The sequence below is a fragment of the Myodes glareolus genome, chromosome 19, assembly GCF_982192425.1.
Source record: "Myodes glareolus chromosome 19, mMyoGla1.1, whole genome shotgun sequence".
In the NCBI taxonomy this organism is placed as follows: domain Eukaryota; kingdom Metazoa; phylum Chordata; class Mammalia; order Rodentia; family Cricetidae; genus Myodes; species Myodes glareolus.
Window position 1 is genome coordinate 36,029,051 of NC_142044.1, and position 22,911 is coordinate 36,051,961.

Genomic DNA, 22,911 nt, shown 5'->3' on the forward strand with positions numbered 1-22,911 from the left:
CATGCGCCCTCTGGTGGTAGCCATGAGACATGGCAAGCATCTTTCCTGCAGGGTCTGCTTAGAATTAAACAGGAGAGGCCTGATCTAGTGAGTGACCCAGGTAGGCAGGCAGGCAGGCGTGGTTAATGCAACCCAACCCGCAAGGACAGTGACTCTGTAAACCATCTTAGTGCGACAGGACCAATCCCTGTAATATCAGGGAACTCATCCCTTTGAAAGAGCCATCTCCTCTCTTCTGTGAATTCCTTGGGTGGCCCTGGGACTTGGAGGGAGAGAAACACAGTGGTGACTCTGCTTATTCTGCACGGATTTTCGGTCAGCAAGGAGACCATGCATTTCATTATATACAGAGCTCCTGAACAGGCACACACCAGGTAAGCCACCTACCTTAGCACAGCCCAAAAGATAATAATGGGCCATGTTCCAGGAGGGCAAATGGGGACCCAGAGCCTTTAGGCAACTATGCAGGACCTTCAACCTGCCTGTGGAGTGGCCAGGCCATGCTCCCCACCCTGCCATACACAGAAGACTGAGCCTGACCTCCTACCTGAGAATCCCCTGGGCTTAAGCGCAGGCTGTACCTGGATGTTGGGTGGTTCCAGGAAGAGGCAGGTGTGCTTCTCCAGGGCATCCAGCAGTGGCAGGGCAAAGATGCTGCGGAAGCAGATGGAGAGGAGCCGGGACTTCCTGTCCACATCCATGGGTGGTCTCAGTGGGCTGTTGGGAAGGTGAAGGATCCTGAGGGCCTGGGACCGGGAGGGCAGCGGTCAGGGCACAGACCTCACCGAACCCACAGCCTTTGCTTCTCACAGGGATTCGTGCGTGCACACATTCACCTCCCCAGTCTCCTACTGGTCTGTCAACCCAACCACGTGCCCTGTGAGGGCCTTTGAAGGTGCCGCTCCTGTAGCTAAGTACTTGCAGGGCTCACTGACTCATCCGTGCAGGACTTTGCTTAACAGTCCTGTTTCAGCCAACTTAAGCCAGCCTTAGGTCTTGTCCTGGACTCTGGCAGAACACCAGGCTTATAGGACTAGTCTATGAATCGATACTCTACCAGCTGTCAATCAGCCCCCCCCCCTTTTTTTTAAAAAGATTTGTTTATTTATTATATATTCAGCGTTCTGCCTGCATGTATCCCTGTAGGTCAGAAGAGGGCACCAAATCTTATTACAGATGGTTGTGAGCACATGTGGTTGCTGGGAATTGAACTCAGGATCTTTGGAAGAGCAGGCAAAGCTCTTAACCACTGAGCCATCTCTCCAGCCCCAATCAGCCTCTTTGACGCAGTGTTGGCGCTCCTACCCTTCTTTGCCTCGTGAGGATGTTCCTCCCTATCTTACTTCCTGCTTTGGTCTCTTTGGGTAACTTTCCCAGCCCTATGTGTGGTATGCTTCCCATTTCCAGGGGCGTCTTTGGAGAACAGGGGTGTTTGCTGTTGGTTTCAGCTGGGTCCTAAGAAACCAGACAGTCCCCAAGCACCCAGAGTGATCTCTGTGCATTGGCAGAAAACGAAGTGCGGGTTTGCAGAGGCGAAGCCCCCGGGAATGCAGTCGGCATGGATGTCTGCTCAGTTCCATTTGCCACCCTGCCAAGCACCATGTGAATTGCCTGCTATAGTCTGAGAGCAGGCAACTCTGATCTCCCCTGTCTCACCTCCTCCCTGATCTGTGGGTGGAGAGATAAACTGGGACCTGTATCCCTGGGGTCTGGGGCTCCCAAGCTCTCTAGATTCATGCCCTGGGGCTTGACTGGGGTTAGATGCAGCTTTCCTTTGGCCTCCTTCTAGATTCTTCCCTACTTGAGTACTAGGAGTGGAGACTCAGCTCACTGTGTCGAGTGGCTGTACTCAGGATAAATGTTCTAGCCCCCTTCCTCTCCCCCCACCCCCGTGACCTGTAGTGGCTCAGCTCCAAGCTCTCCCCTGCAGGGCCTTGGTGTCTGACTTCCCTCCACCTTGTCCAGCTAGCATCCTGGCCAGGGAGCTGCCTTTTTGGGCCAAGGCAGCCCCCATAGGCTGTAACCTACCAGAGGCTGGAGACAATGTGGATGACCTGCTGGCGGATGCTGGTGAACAGTGTGTCTTGTGGCTCTTTCTCCATCAGTATCTGTAAAGCCACGGGAGAAGGTGCAGAGGCTCAGGCCTAGCTGACTCGGCCCCTGACGCCAAATCTTAGCCCTACCTCAGAATTTCAGGACGCTACGCAACTCAGGCGCTGATGCCGTCTGTCTTTATCCACCTGGTAGTGAGACCTGGCTCCCCCTTAGAGAGCCAGCGTGGCCTCTGGAATTAGACAAGCCAGGTCTGAGTCCTGGATACTGAGTTCAAGCTGCCTGCTCCTCCCCGGACTAGCTCCAGCTTGCTCTGACTCTTGCTTCCTTAGAAATTATTTCACTTTGCTGTTGGGTCCCAGGCAGGAGACAGGAGCCACCCTGCCTTATCAATGCCCTTTGCTTCTGATACTACTGCCCAGTCTCTTGTGCATTTCCCATTGTCCCAGCAGATCTGTCTAGGGAGCCAGAATCCTAAGTGATTGACCTGGGACCTGAGTCAAGAAAGCATATAGAATAGAGTGTGCTGGCCTTCCTGTGTCTCAGTGGCACTGGCTGTAATGTGGGCATACAGGGTCCCAGCAAGACCCAGGTCACCTGAAGGACACGGAGTATTTCAGATGGGCTGGGGGAGGGGCTTCTTGCACCGAGGGAGGGGGCGCTGCCCGTGCCCAGGGCCTGGTACATACCATCAGACATTCCAGGAGCTCGCTAGTCTGGGAGAACTCATAGCTGTGGGCGCCCTCACTCCGGCTGATGGCTCCCATAAGCATCGTGATGGCCGTTAGGAAGCTTTGTTTCAGGGTCTCATCCTGTGTAGGTCAGGCCCCAGGGCACAGATCAGGCTGAGAGCCCAGGAGCTTACAGGAGAGAACAAGAGGGGAGGCCAAGGACACCATCTCCAGGTGCAGTTGGGTCAGGGTGAGAGGGATGTGGCAGAGACGGCTGGGCTGGGAGCTTGTGGGTGGGGTTTTCTTTAGGAAGGGGCACCTGTGAGGCTTTCTGGGCTGAGGTGGCTACAGCGTGATGGGTAAGGCTTGCCGCTGGCTCTTGCAACAACCTGAGCTATGGTACTCCTTAGAGATGGGCACCATGCCCTCCCCAAGTGAAAATCCAGCATTTGCTTTGTAAGAGCCCCCCCCCCATTTGATTCAAGGAGTTTGGGGCAGTGTGGAGGTGGGCATAGGTCAAAGGTGGCCCTGGGCCTCTCTGACTCCCCGTGGGAGGGGGGAGGAGGTGCAGGACGGGGGTGAGGGCGAACAAGGCAACCTGTACCCAGGAGCTGAAGCGGAAGTAGAAGATCATCCTGGACAAGATATTGTCCACCCATGGCAGGATGTGGCTCTTGGCCTTGGCTGCCATCTGGCCGTAGGAGAGGAGGATGGTGCTGCCAGCCCATTTCCACCGAAGGTCCTCGAGGCTCTGGGCGTGGGGCCGGGTAGGGGTGGATTTGGTGTCAGGCTTTGCCCACAGTCTACTTGAGGAGTTGGTGGGGGGCGCACCCTGATCCCATTAAGGTGGGAGAGGGGTCGTCTAAAGGGTCTTTGTTCACCAAATGAGAACAGCAGACGTGGAACTGGCTTTTAGGAGGTTGGACTGATTTGTGCTGGGACACCCAGGGCTATGTGTAAGGCACTTGGTTCTGTTGGAACTGGAAGAGTTGGGGTGCCTCCTGTGATAGCCCTTTCCCCGTAGCCCAGCACCCCTTTCCTTACTGCCTGAGACGAGTCTGGTGCACCGTACCCTAGTGGGCCTCTGGGGGCCTGGAAAGATCATGCTCCTATCCAGACAGACAGTAATGGGCCAAGTGGAATTTCCTGCTTGGGTGTGGTCCAGCGTCACCTCTCCTCTCAGATGCCACTGAGTACTAGCATGGTGGTATTATTTTTCAGTGCCAGGTGCCCTCTGAGAGTCTGAGGCATGTACCCCAGTTCTGCCACTTGCCAGATACAAAGACCCATCAGAGGCTCCTGGCCTTCAGGTTGCAGGGTTAACCATGAACAGAACTGCGAAAGCAGCAAGAGGCCTCCCCCACCAAGGACTCCCAGGGGAGAGGTCCCCAGGCACTGTGTCTTCCAGGGGGAATCATGTAAGGTGCAGTAAGGTAGCACAAGCGTGGAGCCTCCTCCGGTGTTCGCAAGGAGTTCTCAGGCCAAGTGTCTTACTTTTCAAATAAATCCTCGCCTCAATGACAACCAAAATCCCACAGTAGTTGTTCTGCTTTCCTTCAGGCAGTGTGGGGTTTGACGTCCCTCCCGCCCCTGGCCCTGCAGCCCCAGGAGCCCTGCGCTGATACCTTCAGGGAGAAGTTCTGCAGGCTCCACTTGACGGACGTGCTCCGTCCAAACTGTTCTAGGATGGCCCAGGCATCGTCCAAGTGGCGTACCGCAGTCAGTCCCACCGTGAGAGCAATGCCCTGTGGGCAGAGTCCCCTGAGACTGTGAACTGGACTCAGTGCCTCCCCAGCCCACCGGCAGGGTGCAGGGACTCACACACGCTTTAGGGCCCGCAGCTCAGAGGTGAGATACCCATGAGGTGTCTCTTGTGGAGTCTGGTGGGTCGCGTTGGGGAGAAAAGAGGTGGAGAGGAAACCTTTGGTTGGTTGTCCCTCATGCTGGCTCTGAGCAGACATGCTCAGGAGTAGGGAGGAAGATATATATGAGAAGAAAGGGATGAGGTAATGGTTTAGCTTGTGACTGAGCTAGAGTTCATACTGTGATCAGGGTGCAGGCCTCAGGGCTCAGGACTTGGGGTGGGAGCAGGATCAGGGCCTAGTTGTGTGATGAGATCAGGATGTGACCAAGCAGAAAGCTCAGAATGTAGCCAGGATTAGAGTCCATGACCATGATCAGGGCTTAGTATAAGACAAGGATCAGGCCTCAGTGAGTGTTCATGGTCGGGTCTCAGATTGTAAGCAGCACTGGGGCTCAGTGTGTGACCAGGATCAGGGCTCGGACAGTAGGATTAAGACTGGAGCCCATGATTAGGATCAGGGCTCAGCATGTAGCCAGGATGAGGGCTTAGGTTGTGACCAGCATCAGCACTCAGAGTGTGACTGGGATGAGAACCCCCTAGGATGGGGACTCAGTGTGTGACCAGGGTCAGTACTTAATATGTGACAGGATTAAGGTTCGGTGTGTGACGAGGATCAGGGCTCTGTCTATGAGAGGACCAAGGTTCAGCGTGTTCTGAGGAGAGGAGCTCAGTGTGTGGGCAGGACTAACAATGAGGCTTATGATGATCAGGGTTCAGTGTGAAACCAAGCAGAGGGTTCATTCTGTGACTAGGAACAAGGCTGAGTATGACCAGAGTCAGGGCGCAGTATGACAGGATCAAGGTTCAGTGTGTGACCAGGATCAGGGCTCAGTGTATGATGGAAATTAGGGATCAGTAAGTGACCAGGTACAAGTCACTTTATGACCAGAAACAGGGTTCAGTGGTGAACATGGCCAAATCTGTGGTTTGGGTCAGGAAGTTAGAGGATCAAAGGAGACTAGGCCCTTACCTCCTTCTGCTTGGGCCCTTCCCTTCCCCTCCTTGGGCCCTCACTTCCCCCTCTTTGGGTCCTCATCTCCCCCTCCTTGGGCCCTTACCTCCCGCTGCTTGGGCCACTGGTGAGATGTTTCCAAGAGGGTTTTGAGGTGTGTCCTGACGGTGGTGCTGTTCTCCTCAGCTTGAAGGATTAGCCCATAGTAGGCGAACAGGAAGTCCTGGTGGGGTTCAACATCCTGTCCTGAGTGGGACCTGCCTGGCCTGAGTTCCTATGACCAACCTCCCTGGCTTCCCTGACCCTATGGCCACCCTTCCCATCTTGCCCCAGGGTGGCCTTAAAACCCCGCCTGTGGTGAGGGAGGGAGACCCTTCTAGTCCAGCTGCCCAGGCCTGGATCCTGTTGCCTTTGGCTCCTCTAGTTTCTTGCAAGGACCCTATGTGTCCTATGACAGAGCCCATGGGCCTGTGTGGTGCATGGCTGGGGTCCCTGGGGGCAGTGGGCTTACCTTCTCTGGGGTGTGTGCTTGCTGCGTCTGGTCAGACTTGGTAAGGGTCCACAGCAATTCCTTGGACCACACATCTGTGTTCAGGAATGGCACCGACTTTCTGGCCATCTGTGAGCAGGTGGGGTGGGGCAGGGCTGGAGGCATTCCCCCCTAGCCTGAGAGCCCTAACTCCATCATCCCCTACTCCCTTATCCCCCCCCGGGTTTCTTGAACTCAGCTCTTTGGCTTGTTGGATGGATCTCAGAGATGGGGAACACATTCCTCAAGGTACCCCCAGATGTGTTTAGGATATCCACAAGTCTGGGAAGCTGCATTCCCAACATGCGCCGAGGGCTCAGACCAGATGTGTCAGTGAAAGTGGCCCCGAGACAGGGCGAGGACCTTAGGCAGGACTCAGTCTGTTTCCTCTGAAGTGTGCTCCCAGTGCCTGGCAGGGTGGGAGCCTGCACACTCTGCTATTTCCTAGGGAAATGAGCGATCAAGTGAATGAATGCAATGGCAATCCTGTATTTCTAGATACAGGATTCTGGAAGCCCACACCCTCGCTCAATAGGAAATTTGTCGTGATGACTATGAGATCTTCGTTTCCAGTGTTCTCAGATTCTACAAGTCAACAAGTCTGAGGTTTTGTCCTCAGCATTCTTCTGGAGTTAGGGACATCCTCTGAATCCCCAAATCTTAGAAAATATTGAGGTGTCCCTTTCCTCTCCTTTGGAATGATAATGTATATTCTGTGCCATTGCATGTTGGAAGCATATAATTTGCTTTTTGATTTTACAAGGGCTACAATTAAGAGATGGCTTTGAGTCTCAGAAGACTTTCTCATTGGACTTTTCAATAGTGTTGAGACTATGAAAAGCTATGTGTTTTTTTTTTTTTTTTGAGTTGGATATTACGATATACCTCCAAGCCTGTGGGGACCAGGGAGTAGAATGTGGTAGTTTGAATGAGAATGGTCCCCATAGGCTCATGTATTGGAATGCTTGGCCTCCCGATGGTGGAACTATTTAGGAAGGATTAGAAGGTGTGGCCTTGTTGGAGGAGGTGTGTCTCTCTGCATTTCAACAGCCCACACCATTTCCAGTTTGCGCTCTCTCTGTCTCCTGTTTGTAGACCAGACACAGTCTTTCAGTTATTGCTCCAGTGCCTGCCTGCCTGCTGCTATGTGCTCCGCCATGATGATTATGGACCCTCTAAAATGGCAAGCAGGCCCCCAATTACATGGTTTCCTTTGTAAGTTGCCTTGGTCATAGTGTCTCTTCACAGCAATAGAAAGATATCTCTGATAATTCATTTGGAAATGGCAAAAGGGGACGTATGATGAAGATGGTATAAGCTCAGCCTGTCAGATATTTAAGAAGTGGACATTGGAGGCTGAGGCCGTGGCTCAGTGGCTAAGGGAGCTTGCTGGGCAAGCTTGAGGACCTGAGTTTGAATCCTCAGCACCTACATTAAAAAACAAAAACAAACAAACAAAAAAAACTCCAACCAACCAACCAACCAACCAAACCAACAAACCAGGCATTGCTACAAGTATCTGTAATCCTAGCACTAGGGTGGGGGAGGTGAGAGGGGTGGAAGTGAAACCAGATAAATTCTGGGAGCTTGCTAGTTAGCCAGCCTTGCCAAAATGGTGAGTTTCAGGTTCAGTTAGAGACCCTCAAGGCACCGAGGCAGAAAGCAGTAGAGAAAGACACCTGAGGTCCAGATGGGTGTGCACATGGACACATTCATGTAACTCTCCACACATTTCCCCAAAATAAATAGATAATGAATATTTAAAAAATGGAAATGAAAGTAATTACATAACTTGAGGACAAGACTGCATAAAGGCTGGATGCGCACGGTCATTTCCATCAACTGGGGACCATAGACAATATGGTCCCATAAAGTTAAAATGATCTGGGAGATCTCTATTACAGCTGTCATAGTGTCTTTGCTCATATGGTGTGTGTGTGTTTTGTGGTAATGTGGTGATGCTGGCGGGAACAGGCTTTGCGCCACCAGACCTGTCAAGCCTGACACACACAATTACTGTGAGGTGTGTAGTCCCTGATCATGATAAATGGCTCTGTTGCTGGCTTATGCAGCCACTCCTTTGATCATTATTTGAGTATACTTCCTGCTTATAAGAGAAGTCATTGTACAACAGTGTCAGCAGGCAGCAGCCCCATACAGCTTGTGAGGACTGTCTCTTGCTTTCATCAAGGCCCTGTGTGCGTGGCACTGAAAATGCCCAACAGATCTGTAAGTGAAAGGAAGCGTTGTTTGGTGGCAGAGCGAGAGAGTTTGCAGCTTTGTGTGTGTGTGTATGTGTGAAGGTTTTGGCAATAGCAATTAAAAAAAAAATTGACATCAATAAAAACCTAAAATACATTTGTCTAAGCAGCTAAACTTTTAGAAATTTATACTAAAGAAGTCCTAAATCACTAAAAAGTGATCCCAAGGGGGACTGTCTTGCAGGACAGACGACTAACTTAGAGCGCCCCCTGTAGGTAGGAATGTTTGTGTCGTTCACTGTCTTGCAGGACAGACGATTTAGAGCGCCCCCTGTAGGTAGGGATGCTTGTATCATCCCCAGCCTTAGTCCTCTCATCCCTGAGATGGCAATTGGTCTCCACAGATGGCAGAACCTGATTAAAGTGTGCTTGTCCGGCCTGGGCCCTGTTTTTGGTTCTCTCCCTGCATTCTAGGATATAGAACAGATGCCATCTTAATCCCAGAGCAATGTGGGTGCTGGGAAGCCTCCAGGTTACCCAGAAACAGGTGTGTGTGTGTGTGGGGGCTCTTGTCTTCTCTCCCACTCCCTTCTGTCTGCTCACTGTGCTAGTACCAGAGCCTCTTGTCTGCAATGCAAATTTCAAAACTCAGAAAACTAAACATTTTCCTCCCTATAGCTCTACAGTGTCCTCAGTGTGGCCCAGCCTGACCCAAGCTGATGTGACATAGATTATGGGATTTGTGCATACCTGACTCCCTGCAGCAGAGGTGGTTAGTGTTTCTGTCTGTGAGTGGGCTACACACACTCTGTTCAGAGCAGCCAGGGGGTACACAGGGCAGACACCACTACACTTAGAAAAACCTAAATACTTGAAATGTTGAAGTCTATCCTCAATTAATATATATGAACTATATAATATATATACTATAGTATATCATACATAATATAATTTTTAGTATATAACAATATACCATATATTATAACATAGATATTATAACATATGATGTATAATCTGTAGCATATCATGTATTACAGTATGGATAATATAACATGTATTTTACTATATAACATGTTAGTATACATTACATGTATCATATCATATATGATATCAATATATCACACATGTACAACATGCATTATATGTGCATATATATGCAATACATATTATATATGATATATAATACATCATATATAATACATTATATTAATACTATATTATATATAACATATTGTATATTGCATATATCACATATTACACACATACACACACACACGTGTGTGTATGTGTGTGTGTGAGAGAGAGAGAGAGAAAGAGAGAGAGAGAGAGAGAGAGAGAGAGAGAGAGATATTGCTTAGTGGTTAAGAGCACTGGCTGCTCTTCCAGAAGAACTGGGTTCAGTTCCCAGCATCCAAATAGTGACTCACAACCATCTGTCACTCCAGTTCCAGGAGATCCATTGCCCTTTTCTGGCCTCTGCAGATACCACACACATGATATATAAATACACATTAAGGCAGAAAATAAAAATAAATTAAAAAGTACATTTAATTTATAATGGTGATGATGATGATGGTGTGTGTGTGCGTATACATTTGCTATGGCATGTGTGTGGTCAGATGAAACCTTAAGGCAGTCAGTTCTCCTTCATGTGAGTCCTGGAACTAGAACTCAGGTCACTGGGTTTGGTGCACACCCCGTTACCTACAGGGCGTTCTCTTCATTTAAAACACTCAGGCGTAGTTCAGTTACAGTGAAATTCACAGTGCAGAGGGCAAGAGATGTGAACACACCTTAGAACTGTGAGATTCATGTGCTTTCCAGCTACTGGATCTGTGAGCTCTCCCGAGACTCACCCCCGGCACAACCCTTTCTGATTTATTTCATTATAAGAAAGTGGAATTTCTGGAACTGTATGTATTTGTTGTCCTTCACTGCATGTTTCTGTGCATCTGATGTTTTTTTCACTAAGTGTGAGAGTTTCTGAGATCCATCCATGCTGCTGCCTGCATCAGAACTTCACTTTTTTTTTTAATGTAGAATTTGGTTGTTTTGGGTTGATTTGGGTTCAGGAGGGTTCTCCTTGTCTGGCTTCCTAAGAACACTGAGTCACGGGTTCAGATCTCCAGCTGGAGACATTACTCTGCCAGCCCCAGGTGTCTCCAGTTTGAGGCTAGAGCAAGATGGCGGCTGTGCTCTTCTTGTAGGCTTGTGCAGGGTCCACAGAACTGCACAGAAGTCCTCCAGGTAGAACTGGGAGTTTTCCTTACAGGAAGCAAAACTCAGGGAAAAACCTGAACTAGCCACCCGCTGTCCTGAACAGACCTCCCCCGTCACCTGCTTAGTTACTCTCAGCCGTCTATGGTGGTACCTAACAGGCCTTGGGATAAAGCATGACCTAGTCACCTCTCCCCAGGCCCCGTTGGTGGAGTTCAGATCTGCTTTCCTGTGTCCATTTGCTAGGCAACCAATGAACAAGTCCTTTATTCTTCTGCAAGCATGTCATTCAGTGGCTGGCAAAGTGGGATTGGTTTGGAACAGGAAGATTCCACAAAGCTGTTCTCAATTCTTCAATAGACACATTACTACGGAGACCTTCTGTTTCTTCTTGTTTCAGTTCTGATAATGTTTTTTTTTCAGGGAATTCTTTAATATGTAATGTGTTTGTACCGTTGTTAATTATTCTTTGCTGAAAGTGACATGTCCCCCCTATTACTCAGTTTAGTGACCTTTCTGATGATCTTGCTTTTCTTCCTTTGTACTTGCTACACAGACCAGGCTGGCCTCAAGCTTAGGGCGTTTCTCCTGTCCCTGCATTCTGACCGCATATTTTCTTCCTTCTGTTTATTTTGGGTTTAGCTTGCTACTCCTTAGTAGCTTCCAACCATGAAGTTTTATACCCCTTCTAATATAAAAAGCTTTTTGTACCTCAGGATGTTCAAATGTGTTTTCATTAACACTCAAAAATATTTTCTAATTTCCTTCAGATGCATTTCCCCTACATTTTACTGAGAAGTGAGTTGTTTACTCTCCAAGCATTTGGAGTGTTTTCAGATGCATTTTAACACTGACCTTTAGTTCATGTTTTGGTCATAGAAAGTCTTGTTTGGTTTTGGTCCCTTTAAATTTATTGGACGTTGGTACGTAGCCAGCATGTGGGGGAGAAAGGCAGGTCCTATTCATAGTAGCGAGGAGGAGCACCCGTCAGACAAACGTGCCTAATGTCTGGTGCCTAATGTCGTCTCTGGTCTTCCAGTCCTTGCTGTTCCGTTTCATCTCCCCAGCCCACTCCAGCTACTCTGCCTGCTGACGACCACGGTGCTGATGACCAGTACCGAGGGACGAGCCCTTCACAACCACCTCTAGCCCCATTTCACAGATGAGCAAACTAAGCCCCAGAGGGGCAAAGGAAGTCAGCCCAGGCTGTTGTTGTGAACAGTTGACCTTGGACTCGAACCCAGTACAAGCCCCTCACTTGGGAGAGGGTCAGAGATAGGCTTGCCCTGACTCCACTTCTGGCCTTGTCGCATAGTGGACCCCAACCTTCCTCCGTCCTTCCTAGGTCTCAACTCTGGCCCCTGTGTCCTTTCCAGTCCCCCAAGTGTGAGTGGCAAGAGTTTGTCGGTGTTGAGCATCTGCTCTGTGCTGAGTGTCTTGTGACCACGATTTAAATCCTGGCTCCCCCAGTGACCTTAGTCAAGCCACCTCCTGCCTCGGTGCTGTGTGCTTATCTGTAAGAGAAATTCTCTGTCTACGCCCCTGCCATCCCCATCCCCCCTTCCTCCTTCCCACTCCTTCATCCTCCCCACCTCTCCCTTTTTCCTCTTCCTCCAAGGCCCCAGCAGGGGGTTCCACATGAGCTCACTGTCTCTCCCTCACTGATGTCCCTCAGGTCTAGGGTGACAGGCTCCCTCCGTACCTGGGACAGAAGATCTTTCCAGTTCTCTCTGTCTTCTTTCCTGAGCAGCTCCTCTGTGGGGGAAGGGGGCGGGCTACAGGCCAGGTCTCATGCATCCCTCAGACACCAGCCTGCCCCTGCCTGGTGGGATCCACAGGGAAGAGGGTAGGGTAGAGACTCTCCAGTAGGAAGAACATGAGCTGGGATGGGGATCAGGGTCCAGAGAGCTGGCCTGTCATCTTGGCACTCCATGCATGCTGTGCCCAGGCAGGCTGTTTGCCTTCACTGAACCTTGTTTTCCACTGGTAGGAAAGTGGAGGGACCCTTTTGAAGCACGGCCCTTTGGGCTGTGCTGTGGTCCCTTCAAGTGTGGGAATATAAGGCTGGGAGGGGATGCTTTGTGGGACTGGAAGGCCTTTTGAGAAATATGGAAATTCTACCATGTAGGGAGGGCTTGCTTTGGGGGTCCTTCTACATTAGAAGGGACACCGTTCAGCCTACCAATTTGAAGGAGGGCAGGGTGAGATAAACAAGATCCTGCTTGGGTCCAGGCTCGAGCACAAACTCTCTAGAACTCTTTGGAGCCCCTCATGTCTCCTCTCTGCCTGAACTTGTTGGCTGCTGACCTGTAGCTCCCAAGGTCTGACTTAGATAGGCTTATATTGGCTGCTGCTTATAGGAAGCCCTCTGCATAGCCCTACAGTGACTTTCTGGGCAGCTAGTTCCCTGTCATGGGCCAGCACTTTTCCAACTGGGCATTTATAAGGATAGCACATGCTTGGGTAAGGAGTGAATGAATGAGAGGAGTCAGAAGCTGAGGGTCCGAGGTGAGGCAGCCTGGGTGACCCTGGTCATCAGCACTACTTCTTTGAGGTCTCATCTTCCTTGTGTGGCCAAGGGAGGGGACCAATTAAACAACCACTATAGGGGACAGTCAAGGTAGAATGGCAACTTCACAGGATCTGGGCCAACTCCTGAATCAACAACCATGTGAATCTATCAGACAGTGGTGCGGAGGCCCTTTGCGCCTCTGTGGGAAGGTCCCTTGCATGGCCAAGGCTACTGAAGGCTCATGGGACGTGGAACTCAAGGCTGCTGAGAGGGCCGGTTGAACTGCAGGGGCTTAGAGCTGCAGGCTGCATGGCCCATGTGTAGCCATGGCCATGGAGGAGTGGTCCCAGAGGCCCTTCCCAGTCTCCTTCCATTGCCCGGCCCTCGATCCATCCTATGGCAGCACGTACCTTGGGAGGTCAGGATGCCCATCACATACAACAGGCTGCGGTGTGGGAAGATACCCGTCAGGAGCTCCGTCTCCAAGTGCTTGGCCACTGCTGGCCACGAATGCCGGCAGAGGGCCAGTAACACATTGCTGGCTGCATCCTGGTATATATCATCCAGTTCCTGGGCCGGGCAAGGGTCAGGGGGAGTGGGGACAGACGAACAGGGTGAGGGTGGCATGGACCAACCAAACTGGGCACATGCATTGTCTTTACTAAGCTATCTCTTGGATAGAACACTGGCTAATGGAGCCTGAGATGGGTTGACTTCTGATGCTGGGCTAGAATCTCAGAACACAAGCACTGTTTTTTGTTTTTTTTTTTTTTCTCCCCAGCCTTTGCTACTGCTTTGACCCTGCCTGGAGCTCCAATCCCAATCCAAATCTTAGTCCATTTTTAAAGCCCACTCCCAGGCCTGTGCTCAGGACATCATTCACAGGGCCTCGGGCTAAAGTCACCTTTCCCATGGAATCCAGGCAGCTTAGGATGTCACCCCCTCTAATTCTCTGTCACCATGAGCTTTGACCAGAGGCCATGTTTCCACCTGAAAACCTCAGCCTGGACAGCCATTGTGTGTGCAAGGCTCCACAGCAGAGTCTAGCCAACCAGCTCCCCGTCTGCAACATGGGGGTCACTCCCAGATAGCCAGGAGCCAGTGTCTGCAGCCTGGCTGGGTGCTACCCAACTCTCTCCTCAGCATGTGTGCTGTGATTTGCCAAACCTGCTCCCACCCACTCAGGGTGCTGTTGGGTGGGACTCGAGAGAGGCCGGTGCAGCAGGGCACAGCTGGCTGCATGCATTTGATGGCTGGGCAGCATCTGTAGGGATAGATGTCTGAGGGCCCCCCCCCCCCCCCCGCCTACTCTTCCTGTGATGCAGGAAATTGTCCTATGAAATCAATATACCACTTACAGCTTATTATAGGCACGGCTCCGAGAGCCTCTTGTTAACACACTGGATTGAAACTGATTTTGCAATTTAAAAAAAAAAAAAAGAAGTCCCTCATCTAAAACTATATTTAGGAGATTATAAAGAGGGAGCAACAGCAATCATGTTCTGAAAGCCAGGAGCTGAAGGATGAGGGAACCGAAAACAGAGCTTTGCCGGCAGCAGGGAGCACACAGGTCCGGCTCCTCTCAGCCCCATCCCTTCCATTTGGAGGGAAGGCTGATCCTGGCTCCCTAACCTTTGGAACTAGGGTAGTGGTGAAGAGCCTGGGAGACAAGTCACCCTGGGCAGAGCTCTGGATGTGACAGGGATGAAACCACTCAACCTGCCACCCAGGACACCCGAGAAACAGCTGTGGAGGAGTAGAGACTGAACGCGGTTAGTTGAAAACATTAGGTGAACTCTGAGGGCCAGGGATCCAATTCAGTTGGTAAAGTACTGTGGAAAGCGCAAGGATCTGAGTTCAAGTCCTAGTAATCATAGAAAAAGCAGGGCATGGTGATGCTTGTCATCCCAGTGCTAGGGAGGTAGGGAGGGGCGGATCCTTACTATTGGCTGGTCAGCCAGCCATTCCTAATCAGTGAGCTCCAGGTCTCAGTGAGAGACTGAGCCTCCTGAAGAATGTTGACCTGTGGCCTCCATGTGCATGGGTGCACACATGCACACACGGGCACCTGCAGACACATGAACATGTACGCATGGTAAGCAAAAACAGAAGACTAATGGAATCAGAACCTGGAGAGAACGTGGCATCCCTGAGTGCGACGCAGTGTGTGGTGTGACAGCAGACACCCTTTGCTTCTATCCCCTGCTCCTTGTTCACAGACTAGAATTATCTTCCACGTCCTGGTTAGCTTTCTCTTGCTGCGGTAAACACCACGACCGCAGCACTTGGGGAGGAAAGGGTTTATTTCACCTTGTAGGTCACTGTCTGCCATGTGAGGGAAGCCAAAACAGGAACTCAAGGCAGGAGCTTGAGATGGAGACCATGGAAAAATACTGCTTGTTGGCCTTCTTCTAGGTTCACCGTCAGCTACCTACTTACGTAGCCCGGGCCCGCCTGCCTAGGTATGGTGCTGCCCATAGTGGGCTAGGCCCTCCCACATCAACTGGCAATCAAGAAAATCAGACACACACACAGCAGAGGGTCCCTGTTCCCAGGTGTATCAAGTTAACAAGCAAGGAACAACCATCACATTCCCAAAGGGCAGGCTGCAGAAATCCTCATTTTTCCTTGCTTTTTGGTCTGGGTCGTATGACTCTTCTCCTCTCCTCCTCCTCATTATTATTTTGGTTTTTCGAGACAGGGTTTCTCTGTAGCTTTGGAGCCTGTCCTGTCCTGGAACTAACTCTTGTAGACCAGGCTGGCCTTCAACTCACAGAGACCCGCCTGCCTCTGCCCTCGAGTTCTGGGATTAAAGGTGTATGTATGCATCACCGCCCGCCTGGCCGGCTGACTCTCCTTATTATAGACAGTTCCTGCCCAATGCCCGGAGGGAGGAATGTTGCACGCACACACACACACACACACACACACACACACACACACACACACACACGCAACAGGAAGCACCTGAGCACACGGTCCTTGATTGCTCCCCCTGCCAGACCATTGCACAGGAAATAGAGTCTGCACAGGAACTAGAAAGGTCAGAGTTCACAGAGCTTCCTTGATAGCTCAACACAGAGAAGCTTCTGGAGATTGTCAGCACCTGGAAAGGGCAGAGATGCTTATTTCCTTCCCCACACCTCTCTCTACACACTTTCATCAGTATGCTTTGTAATATCTTTTGTAACAAATGAATATGCTCGAGAGTGTCTCCCCCGAGTTCCCTTAGCTGCTTGAGGAGATGAAGTGAAGATGAGGAGGTGAATGCGGGAGTCCCCATCAGTGACTGTTGGCCAGGGGAATGGGCATGACAGTTGGGGTTGTGACAGTATCTAAAGGGGGCAGGCAGCCTGGGGACTGAGCCCTAGCCCGGGGAAATGGAGGCCACCTCCAGGTAGAGAGTGTCGGAACCTCCTTGGTTTGGGGGATGCCCCGCTGCAGGCTACAGCCACAGAACTGCTTGATGTGGGAGCCACCCACGCCTCTCCAAGGTCACAGGCTCCTGAAGTGGGAAAGTGTAGACAAGATGTCGGCATTTCCCAGCACCCAGGGAGAAATTTTGTGAAAAAAAAATCAAGATCTCTTGAAAATGAGACTTCTGAGGAAGGTGACATGTTAGAAGCTGCCTGTGTGTGACTGTGAATGAGAGGTGTCGCGGTAACAGAAGGCGGATTTTATTCCAAAGAGCAAGTGAGAGGAGCAGCAGGGCTCCTGAGAGGCAGGAGAGAAAGAAGCTGCACAGAGAAACAGGAAAGAGCCTTAGCCCCGCCCCGGCCCCTCACCCCCCCTCCTCCCCCAGAGGGTGCTGCAAAACCTCCCGTGTGTTTGTTACAAAACTTGGAAAAAAGGTCACGGGGATTGGAGGCTGTAGAGATGGCTCTGCAGTTAAAATCACACACCACTCTTGCAGAGGACCCACGTTCAGGTCTCAGCAGTTATGTTGGGCAGCTCACAGCCACCTAGAACTCTAGCGTCAGTGGTCCAGTGCCCTCTTCTGGCCTCTTTGGGCACCTGCACTCACATACACGTATACATATTAAAAAATTGAAATAAGTCTTTAAAAATTATTAGTGTGTGTGTGTGGGCACATGTACTAAGATATGCGTGTAGAAGTCAGAGGACAGGTCTGTGGAGCTGGTTTTCTATTCCACTAACGTGGAGGTTCCAGGAATAAAGCTCAGATCTCGAGGTTTAGATTAAGCCACTTCACCAGTCCTGGTTTGTTTATTTTATTTTACTTTTTAAAAGCATTTGTATTTCCATCCCCCTTTTATCTTTATCTAATGTTGTTTAAAAATTGTTCTTTCTTGTTCAGATTTTCATCTCTTGCTCCCTCCTTCTTCCTTACTTTCTTTGCCTTTTTCTTATTTTCTCTATTTAAGCGTTTTTTTTTTAAAGATTTATTTATTTATTATGTATACAGTGTTCTGTCTGCCTGCCTGCTTGCCAGAAGAGGGCACCAGATCTCATTACAGATGGTTGAGAGCCACCATGTGGTTGGTGGGGAATTGAACACAGGACCTCTGGAAGAGCAGTCAGTGCTCTTAACCTCTGAGCCATCTCTCCAGCCCCATATTTAAGCTTTCTTTCTCCCTTTTCTGTCCCCGTCCTTTATTTCATTCTTCATTGTTATCATATACATACTTTCTTGTTTACCACAATCATTTTACTTTCACAGGGCTCTATATAATTTTTATCCATTTTATTTTCTAGGGTTATTGGTGGCATGGCAGTTAGCTTTAACTGATTTTTAGTTATGTTTCCTTATCTGGTTTGGTTTGGTGCTGTTGCTGTTATAGCAGTTTGTTTTCTCTTCTCTGAGTGGTACTTGGGGCTAAACCCTCAAAGAGAGAGGGAGACTGCAGAATAAAATTGGAAGAGACAACTATCCCAATAGATGAGCAAATCACAGCTCAGAAACACAAAAAAACATGAAAAAGCAAAGCGTTGTAACTCCTTTAAAAGACCATGCTTCTTCAACTACTAAATCAAAGATATGGAAATAGTTGATATGCCAAAGTATTAATAAAAAATACAAAGTGTCATCAAAGTGGACCCAAACAAGCAGATCAAGAAGTAAGAAGGCACCTTAGAACCTGGTCAAGGAAGCCAAGAACACTGAGAAGTTCAACAAGAAAGCTGGGACAAACAAAACAACAGTTGAATAGAAATGCTGGAAATGAAAACGCAGTGTTTCAAATAGATCACACTGCAAAGGAAGAATTAGCAATAGATTAGGGTAAGTAGTAGAAAATCTATTAGGAATCTAACACGAGGTTGAGGAGATATTATATTCAACATGGCCACAATGAGAAGAACTGTTCCCTTCCTTTTTTTTGCTTTTGTTTTTTGAGACAGGATTTCTCTGTGTAACCCTGCCTGTCCTGGAACTTGCTCTCAGAAATCCACCTGAGAAACCAAGCTGGCCTTGACCCCAAGGATCCACCTGCCCCTGCCTCCCAAGTGCTGGGATTAAGGGCGTGCACCACTACTGCCTGGTTCCATCCAGTTTTAAAGCGATTCACAGTTAAAAAGTTCAAAAGACTTAAAGTTATAATCAGTGAGGAAAAAGAGAAGGCAAGTATATAATACAGCGCCATGGTGTCGGCTGACTTATAAGAGAGCTGGTATGTTTTCTCTAGAAGCTACGTGTATGTGAAATATGGGCACAAGAAACAATTCTACAAACAATGGCAACATTTTATGATTGAATCATTCCCGACAAATTAACTTATGATGTTTTCGAAAGTTAAACTTAAAAATGTAAGTCTGAGATATTTAAAGCCTACGCAAGCAATCTAATAAGGAGAGTAGTCCTGTTGGAAAAAAGGAAAAAGAAACACACTCACTGGCCAAGATATACACAGACTAAAAGTGAACGGGCAGAGGTTAATATGCCAAGCAGCAGAAACCCAAAGCGAGCACGAGAAGCTACTCAACCACCATGGAGCTTTCTCCCAAACAGATCCCATTTTTAGTTCATAAAGCAAGGCAGGACGTGCAGAAGAACACAAAATAAATGTATTGCACCTTACCAGACCGTAACAGACCAAAACTAGAAATAAACACGAAGAAAAGCTGTAGAAACTAAGCAAACATACAGTGGTTAACATGGTACACCCTTGAAGGAGTTGCTGAAGAAATTGTGAAGGAAATTAAAAATATTCCTAAAACTCAAATGAAAATAAAAACATGGCTTCCCAGAATGCAGCAAAGGTGACTCTAAAAGGGAGGTTTGTGTCTGCGGACATTAAAAACAACAACAACAGGAAGAGAAATAACTCAAATGAAAAAATTCAAGGATGGACCTCCAGCTCTGAGAGAACAAGAACAAGTCGGCCACACAGCGAAGAGATGGGGTAAAGATTGGGGAGGAAATAAATGTGACGGGTGTATAAAAACAACAAAAATAATTAGCGCAGTGATGACTTGGTTCTTTAAAGGTAGACAGTATTACAAACTCTCCGTAAGGGACACAGAGGTCTCTGTGCTCGCAGACATGCACTAGTGGACCTGGAATGTTAACCACACGGTACTGTTCCTTCAAGGGAAAGAATGAAACGTGTTTTCTGCCCAGAAATCTGGGGCAGATGTGCTTTTTAGCCTGGCGACCTTTGCGCAATCTGTGTGGCAAGAGACTGTCTTGGCCCCAGACCCTCGTCCAGACCCTTCTCATAGACTTGTTTTTCTCAATCGCTAGAACTCATCTTTTTTTTTTTTTAAGATTTATTTATTATGTATACAACATTCTGCCTCCATGTATGCCTGCAGGCCAGAAGAGGGCGCCAGATCTCATTCCATATGGTTGAGAGCCACCATGTGGTTGCTGGGATTTGAACTCAGGTCCTCTGCAAGGACAGTCAATGCTCTTAACCACTGAGCCATCTCTCCAGCCCACTAGAACTCATCTTTATGGAAGATGTCACATGCGCTTTACAAAGAGTTTCCATGCAGTCACAGCTGATCTGTATTTCGCTTACTTTCTTCCTCTCAGAGATTTGGGTATGCCATGCTGTTCACTTGGGATTCAGTTAATCATTACAAGAATAGTCTACATCAGCTTGTGCTGTGCTGAAATAAGCCTAAGATAAACCACTTGGGGGTCAGATTCCTGAGGTTTAAACCAGCCTGGATACTGAGTTGTTTTGAGATGAACTGCCTTCTTGCCTCCCAAGGATTCATACTCTACTGCATTGAAGGTTGCTGAGACCCCTGTGTTTCAGCAAAACTAACCAAAAGAAGAAAATAAGACACAATTAAAAATCACAGATGAAAAGTGGGGGATGGGGGATGGAAAGACATTATAACAGAAACCAACGCAATCCAGAAGATCACTGGGGAATACTTCAGAAGAAGTGGACACATTTCTAGAAACATATGACCTGACAAAATAAGTCAAGTGTCCAGAAACAACCTAAACAGAGGTATAGGAGCAGTGAGGGCGAGACAGTAGTGAGGAGTCTCCCAACAAAGGAGTATCAGAGCTGGATGGACCTTTAAAGAATTAACACCAGGGCTCCTCAAATTATGCCATTCCACAGAAAGGGAGAGAATACCCCAGCCTCATTCTACAAAACCATTATTATCCTGGTACCTGAATTAGTTACTTTTCACATTGCCGTAACACAATATCCGGCAAAAGTAACCAGCTCAAGGTGCGATGAGTTGACTTTGGCTCAGGTTGAGAGGGTATAGTCCCTTGTGGTGGGGGAAGCATGGCAGAACATGTGGGTGGGATTCCTCACATCCAGGGTGTATTAGAAACGGAGAGAACTTGAGCTTGTGTAGGACAATTCTATCACCTCCAAAGCCTGCTCAACAATGACCCCTTTTCTAAAACAAGGTCCCACCTCATAAAGGCCCCATAGCCTCTTAAAACAGAAGCACCATCTAGGGACTAAGTGCTCAACGCATGAGGAACATTTCAGACTCAAACATAACAATGCTTAAATCAAATAAAGATACACACACACACACACACACACCACACACACACACACACACACACACACACACACACACACACCACAGAGAGAGAGAGAGAGAGAGAGAGAGAGAGAGACAGACCAATTTCCCAAGTGAATATAGAAAAACTCTCAATAAAATACTATCAGATCAAATTCAAGAAGACATAAAGATTATTATATTGCTTGAATGAGATTAGCCCCCACAGATTTAGATATATGAATGCTTGGTTTCTGGATGGTGGACTCTTGGGAAGGAATAGGAGGTGTGGCCTTGTTGGAGTAGGAGTGGGCCTTTCTGAATGTGTGCCTTTGGGGATGGGCTTTGATCTTCCAAAGCCCACACCAGGCCCAGTATCTCTTTTTCTCTCGGCCTGATACCTGTTGATTGGGATATAGAACTCTCAGCTACTTCTCCATGCCTGCCTTCCTGCCACAATTCCCCCACCCCATGACGACAATGGGCTAATCTGAAACTGTAAGCAAGTCTCTAATTAAATGCTTTCTTTTTTAAGCGTTACCTTGGTCATGGTGTTTCCTCAAAGCCATAGACAGTGAGTTAGACAGAAGCTGGTGCCAGAGAGTGGAACATTGCTGTGATGGGCCTGATCACGTTGTTATTTGGCGAAAAGTTGTTACTTTTCTGCTTGGTTTTGCTCAATCCCCCCAAGAGAAGGTTCCAGCAAGGTTCTTCTGTTCAGCCTTACTCAGCCCACCCCCATAAGGGAGCATCTCAGCAAGGATTTTTGGCTCAGTCCCCTAAGGCACATCCCAGTCAAGTTCTTCTATTCTGGCTAAATAACATCTTCACCCAAGACTCTTTTGAGCATCTTGGGAAAGAGTAGTCCAGGATGTAGCTGCCTCTACCAGGGTGGTGAAGGACAGCCGGGAACTTAATAGGCAGTGGGGCTTATATAGGGAGTTTCTTAGGGGCAGAGTTTTCCCAGGGAGAAATTTTTCTGTTCAGGGATTGGTTAGTTTTCCCCACTCAGGGATTGGTCAATTGGTCAGGGGCAGAGATGGCTCTGATTTCAGGGATAAAGTATGTTTCTTTCACTGGCTCTCTAGGGACAGTGCGTTTCTTTGGCACTGGTTTCAGAGTCAGAACGTGTTTCTTTGGTCCTAAGTTTGGGGATAAAGTGGTTCTTTCCCTGGCTCGGGTCTCAGATCCAGGGTGTGTTTCTTTCACTGGTTCAAGGCTCAGGGTCAAGATGCTCAGGGATTAGTTAGTTTCATTGGCCAGTTGGTTAGGGACAGAGATGGCTCTGATTTCAGATCCTGCCTGTGTCTCTGTCACTGGCTCTGGATTCAAAGCCAGAGTGGGTTTCTTTGGCTGCCCCCTTTACCCTACAGTGTTAAGTGGCACTTACTGGGTCATCCTAGTACCAACATGGAAGACAGAAGGGATGAGGGTGATGTGGAGCATTGGGGCCCAGCTCAGGAGGTTTCAGATAAAAACATTAGAGACCATTCTTGTGATATTTCAGGAAAGAACGTGGCTGCTTTTTGCCTTTGTCCTAAAAATCTGCCGGAGGCTAAATTGAAGAGTTTTGGGTTACTATCATTGGCAGAGGAGATATCAAGACACAAGGATAGGTTGTGTCACATGGTTACTAGTGATTACCCAGGCAGATCTGTAGTGAAAAAGGGTAAACAGGGCAGAAAGAAACAGAAAATGCACAGTTTGAGGAGAAAAGGATCACAAGGAAAGTCATGTTGGAGTGGAGTCCTGTGCTCCAGGGAGCACCATGTTTAAAGAAAAGCCTGGAGGTTGGAGAGATGGCTCAGAGGTTAAGAGCATTGCTTGCTCTTCCAAAGTTCCTGAGTTCAATTCCCAGCAACCACATGGTGGCTCACAACCATCTGTAATGGGTTCTGGAGCCCTCTTCTGGCCTGCAGGCATACACACAGACAGAACACTGTATACATAATAAATAAATAAATAA

At 48.6% G+C, this 22,911-nt stretch overlaps 1 protein-coding gene across 5 annotated transcripts in view; it reads right to left on the reverse strand.

Annotated features, from left to right (window-relative positions):
• LOC125415218 (maestro heat-like repeat family member 5) overlaps positions 1–22,911 on the reverse strand; it is an 82,425-nt gene that overhangs the window by 29,245 nt on the left and 30,269 nt on the right. For all 5 annotated transcript variants that reach the window (XM_048457414.3, XM_048457415.3, XM_048457413.3 and 2 more), the window contains exons 5-13: positions 13,409–13,568; positions 12,189–12,241; positions 6,051–6,158; positions 5,646–5,762; positions 4,349–4,468; positions 3,328–3,474; positions 2,742–2,864; positions 2,029–2,108; positions 582–717 (exon numbers count right to left, since the gene is read on the reverse strand). In XM_048457414.3, the coding sequence (XP_048313371.3) occupies positions 582–717; positions 2,029–2,108; positions 2,742–2,864; positions 3,328–3,474; positions 4,349–4,468; positions 5,646–5,762; positions 6,051–6,158; positions 12,189–12,241; positions 13,409–13,568 (1,044 nt within the window). The remainder of the gene's footprint in view (positions 1–581; positions 718–2,028; positions 2,109–2,741; positions 2,865–3,327; positions 3,475–4,348; positions 4,469–5,645; positions 5,763–6,050; positions 6,159–12,188; positions 12,242–13,408; positions 13,569–22,911) is intronic.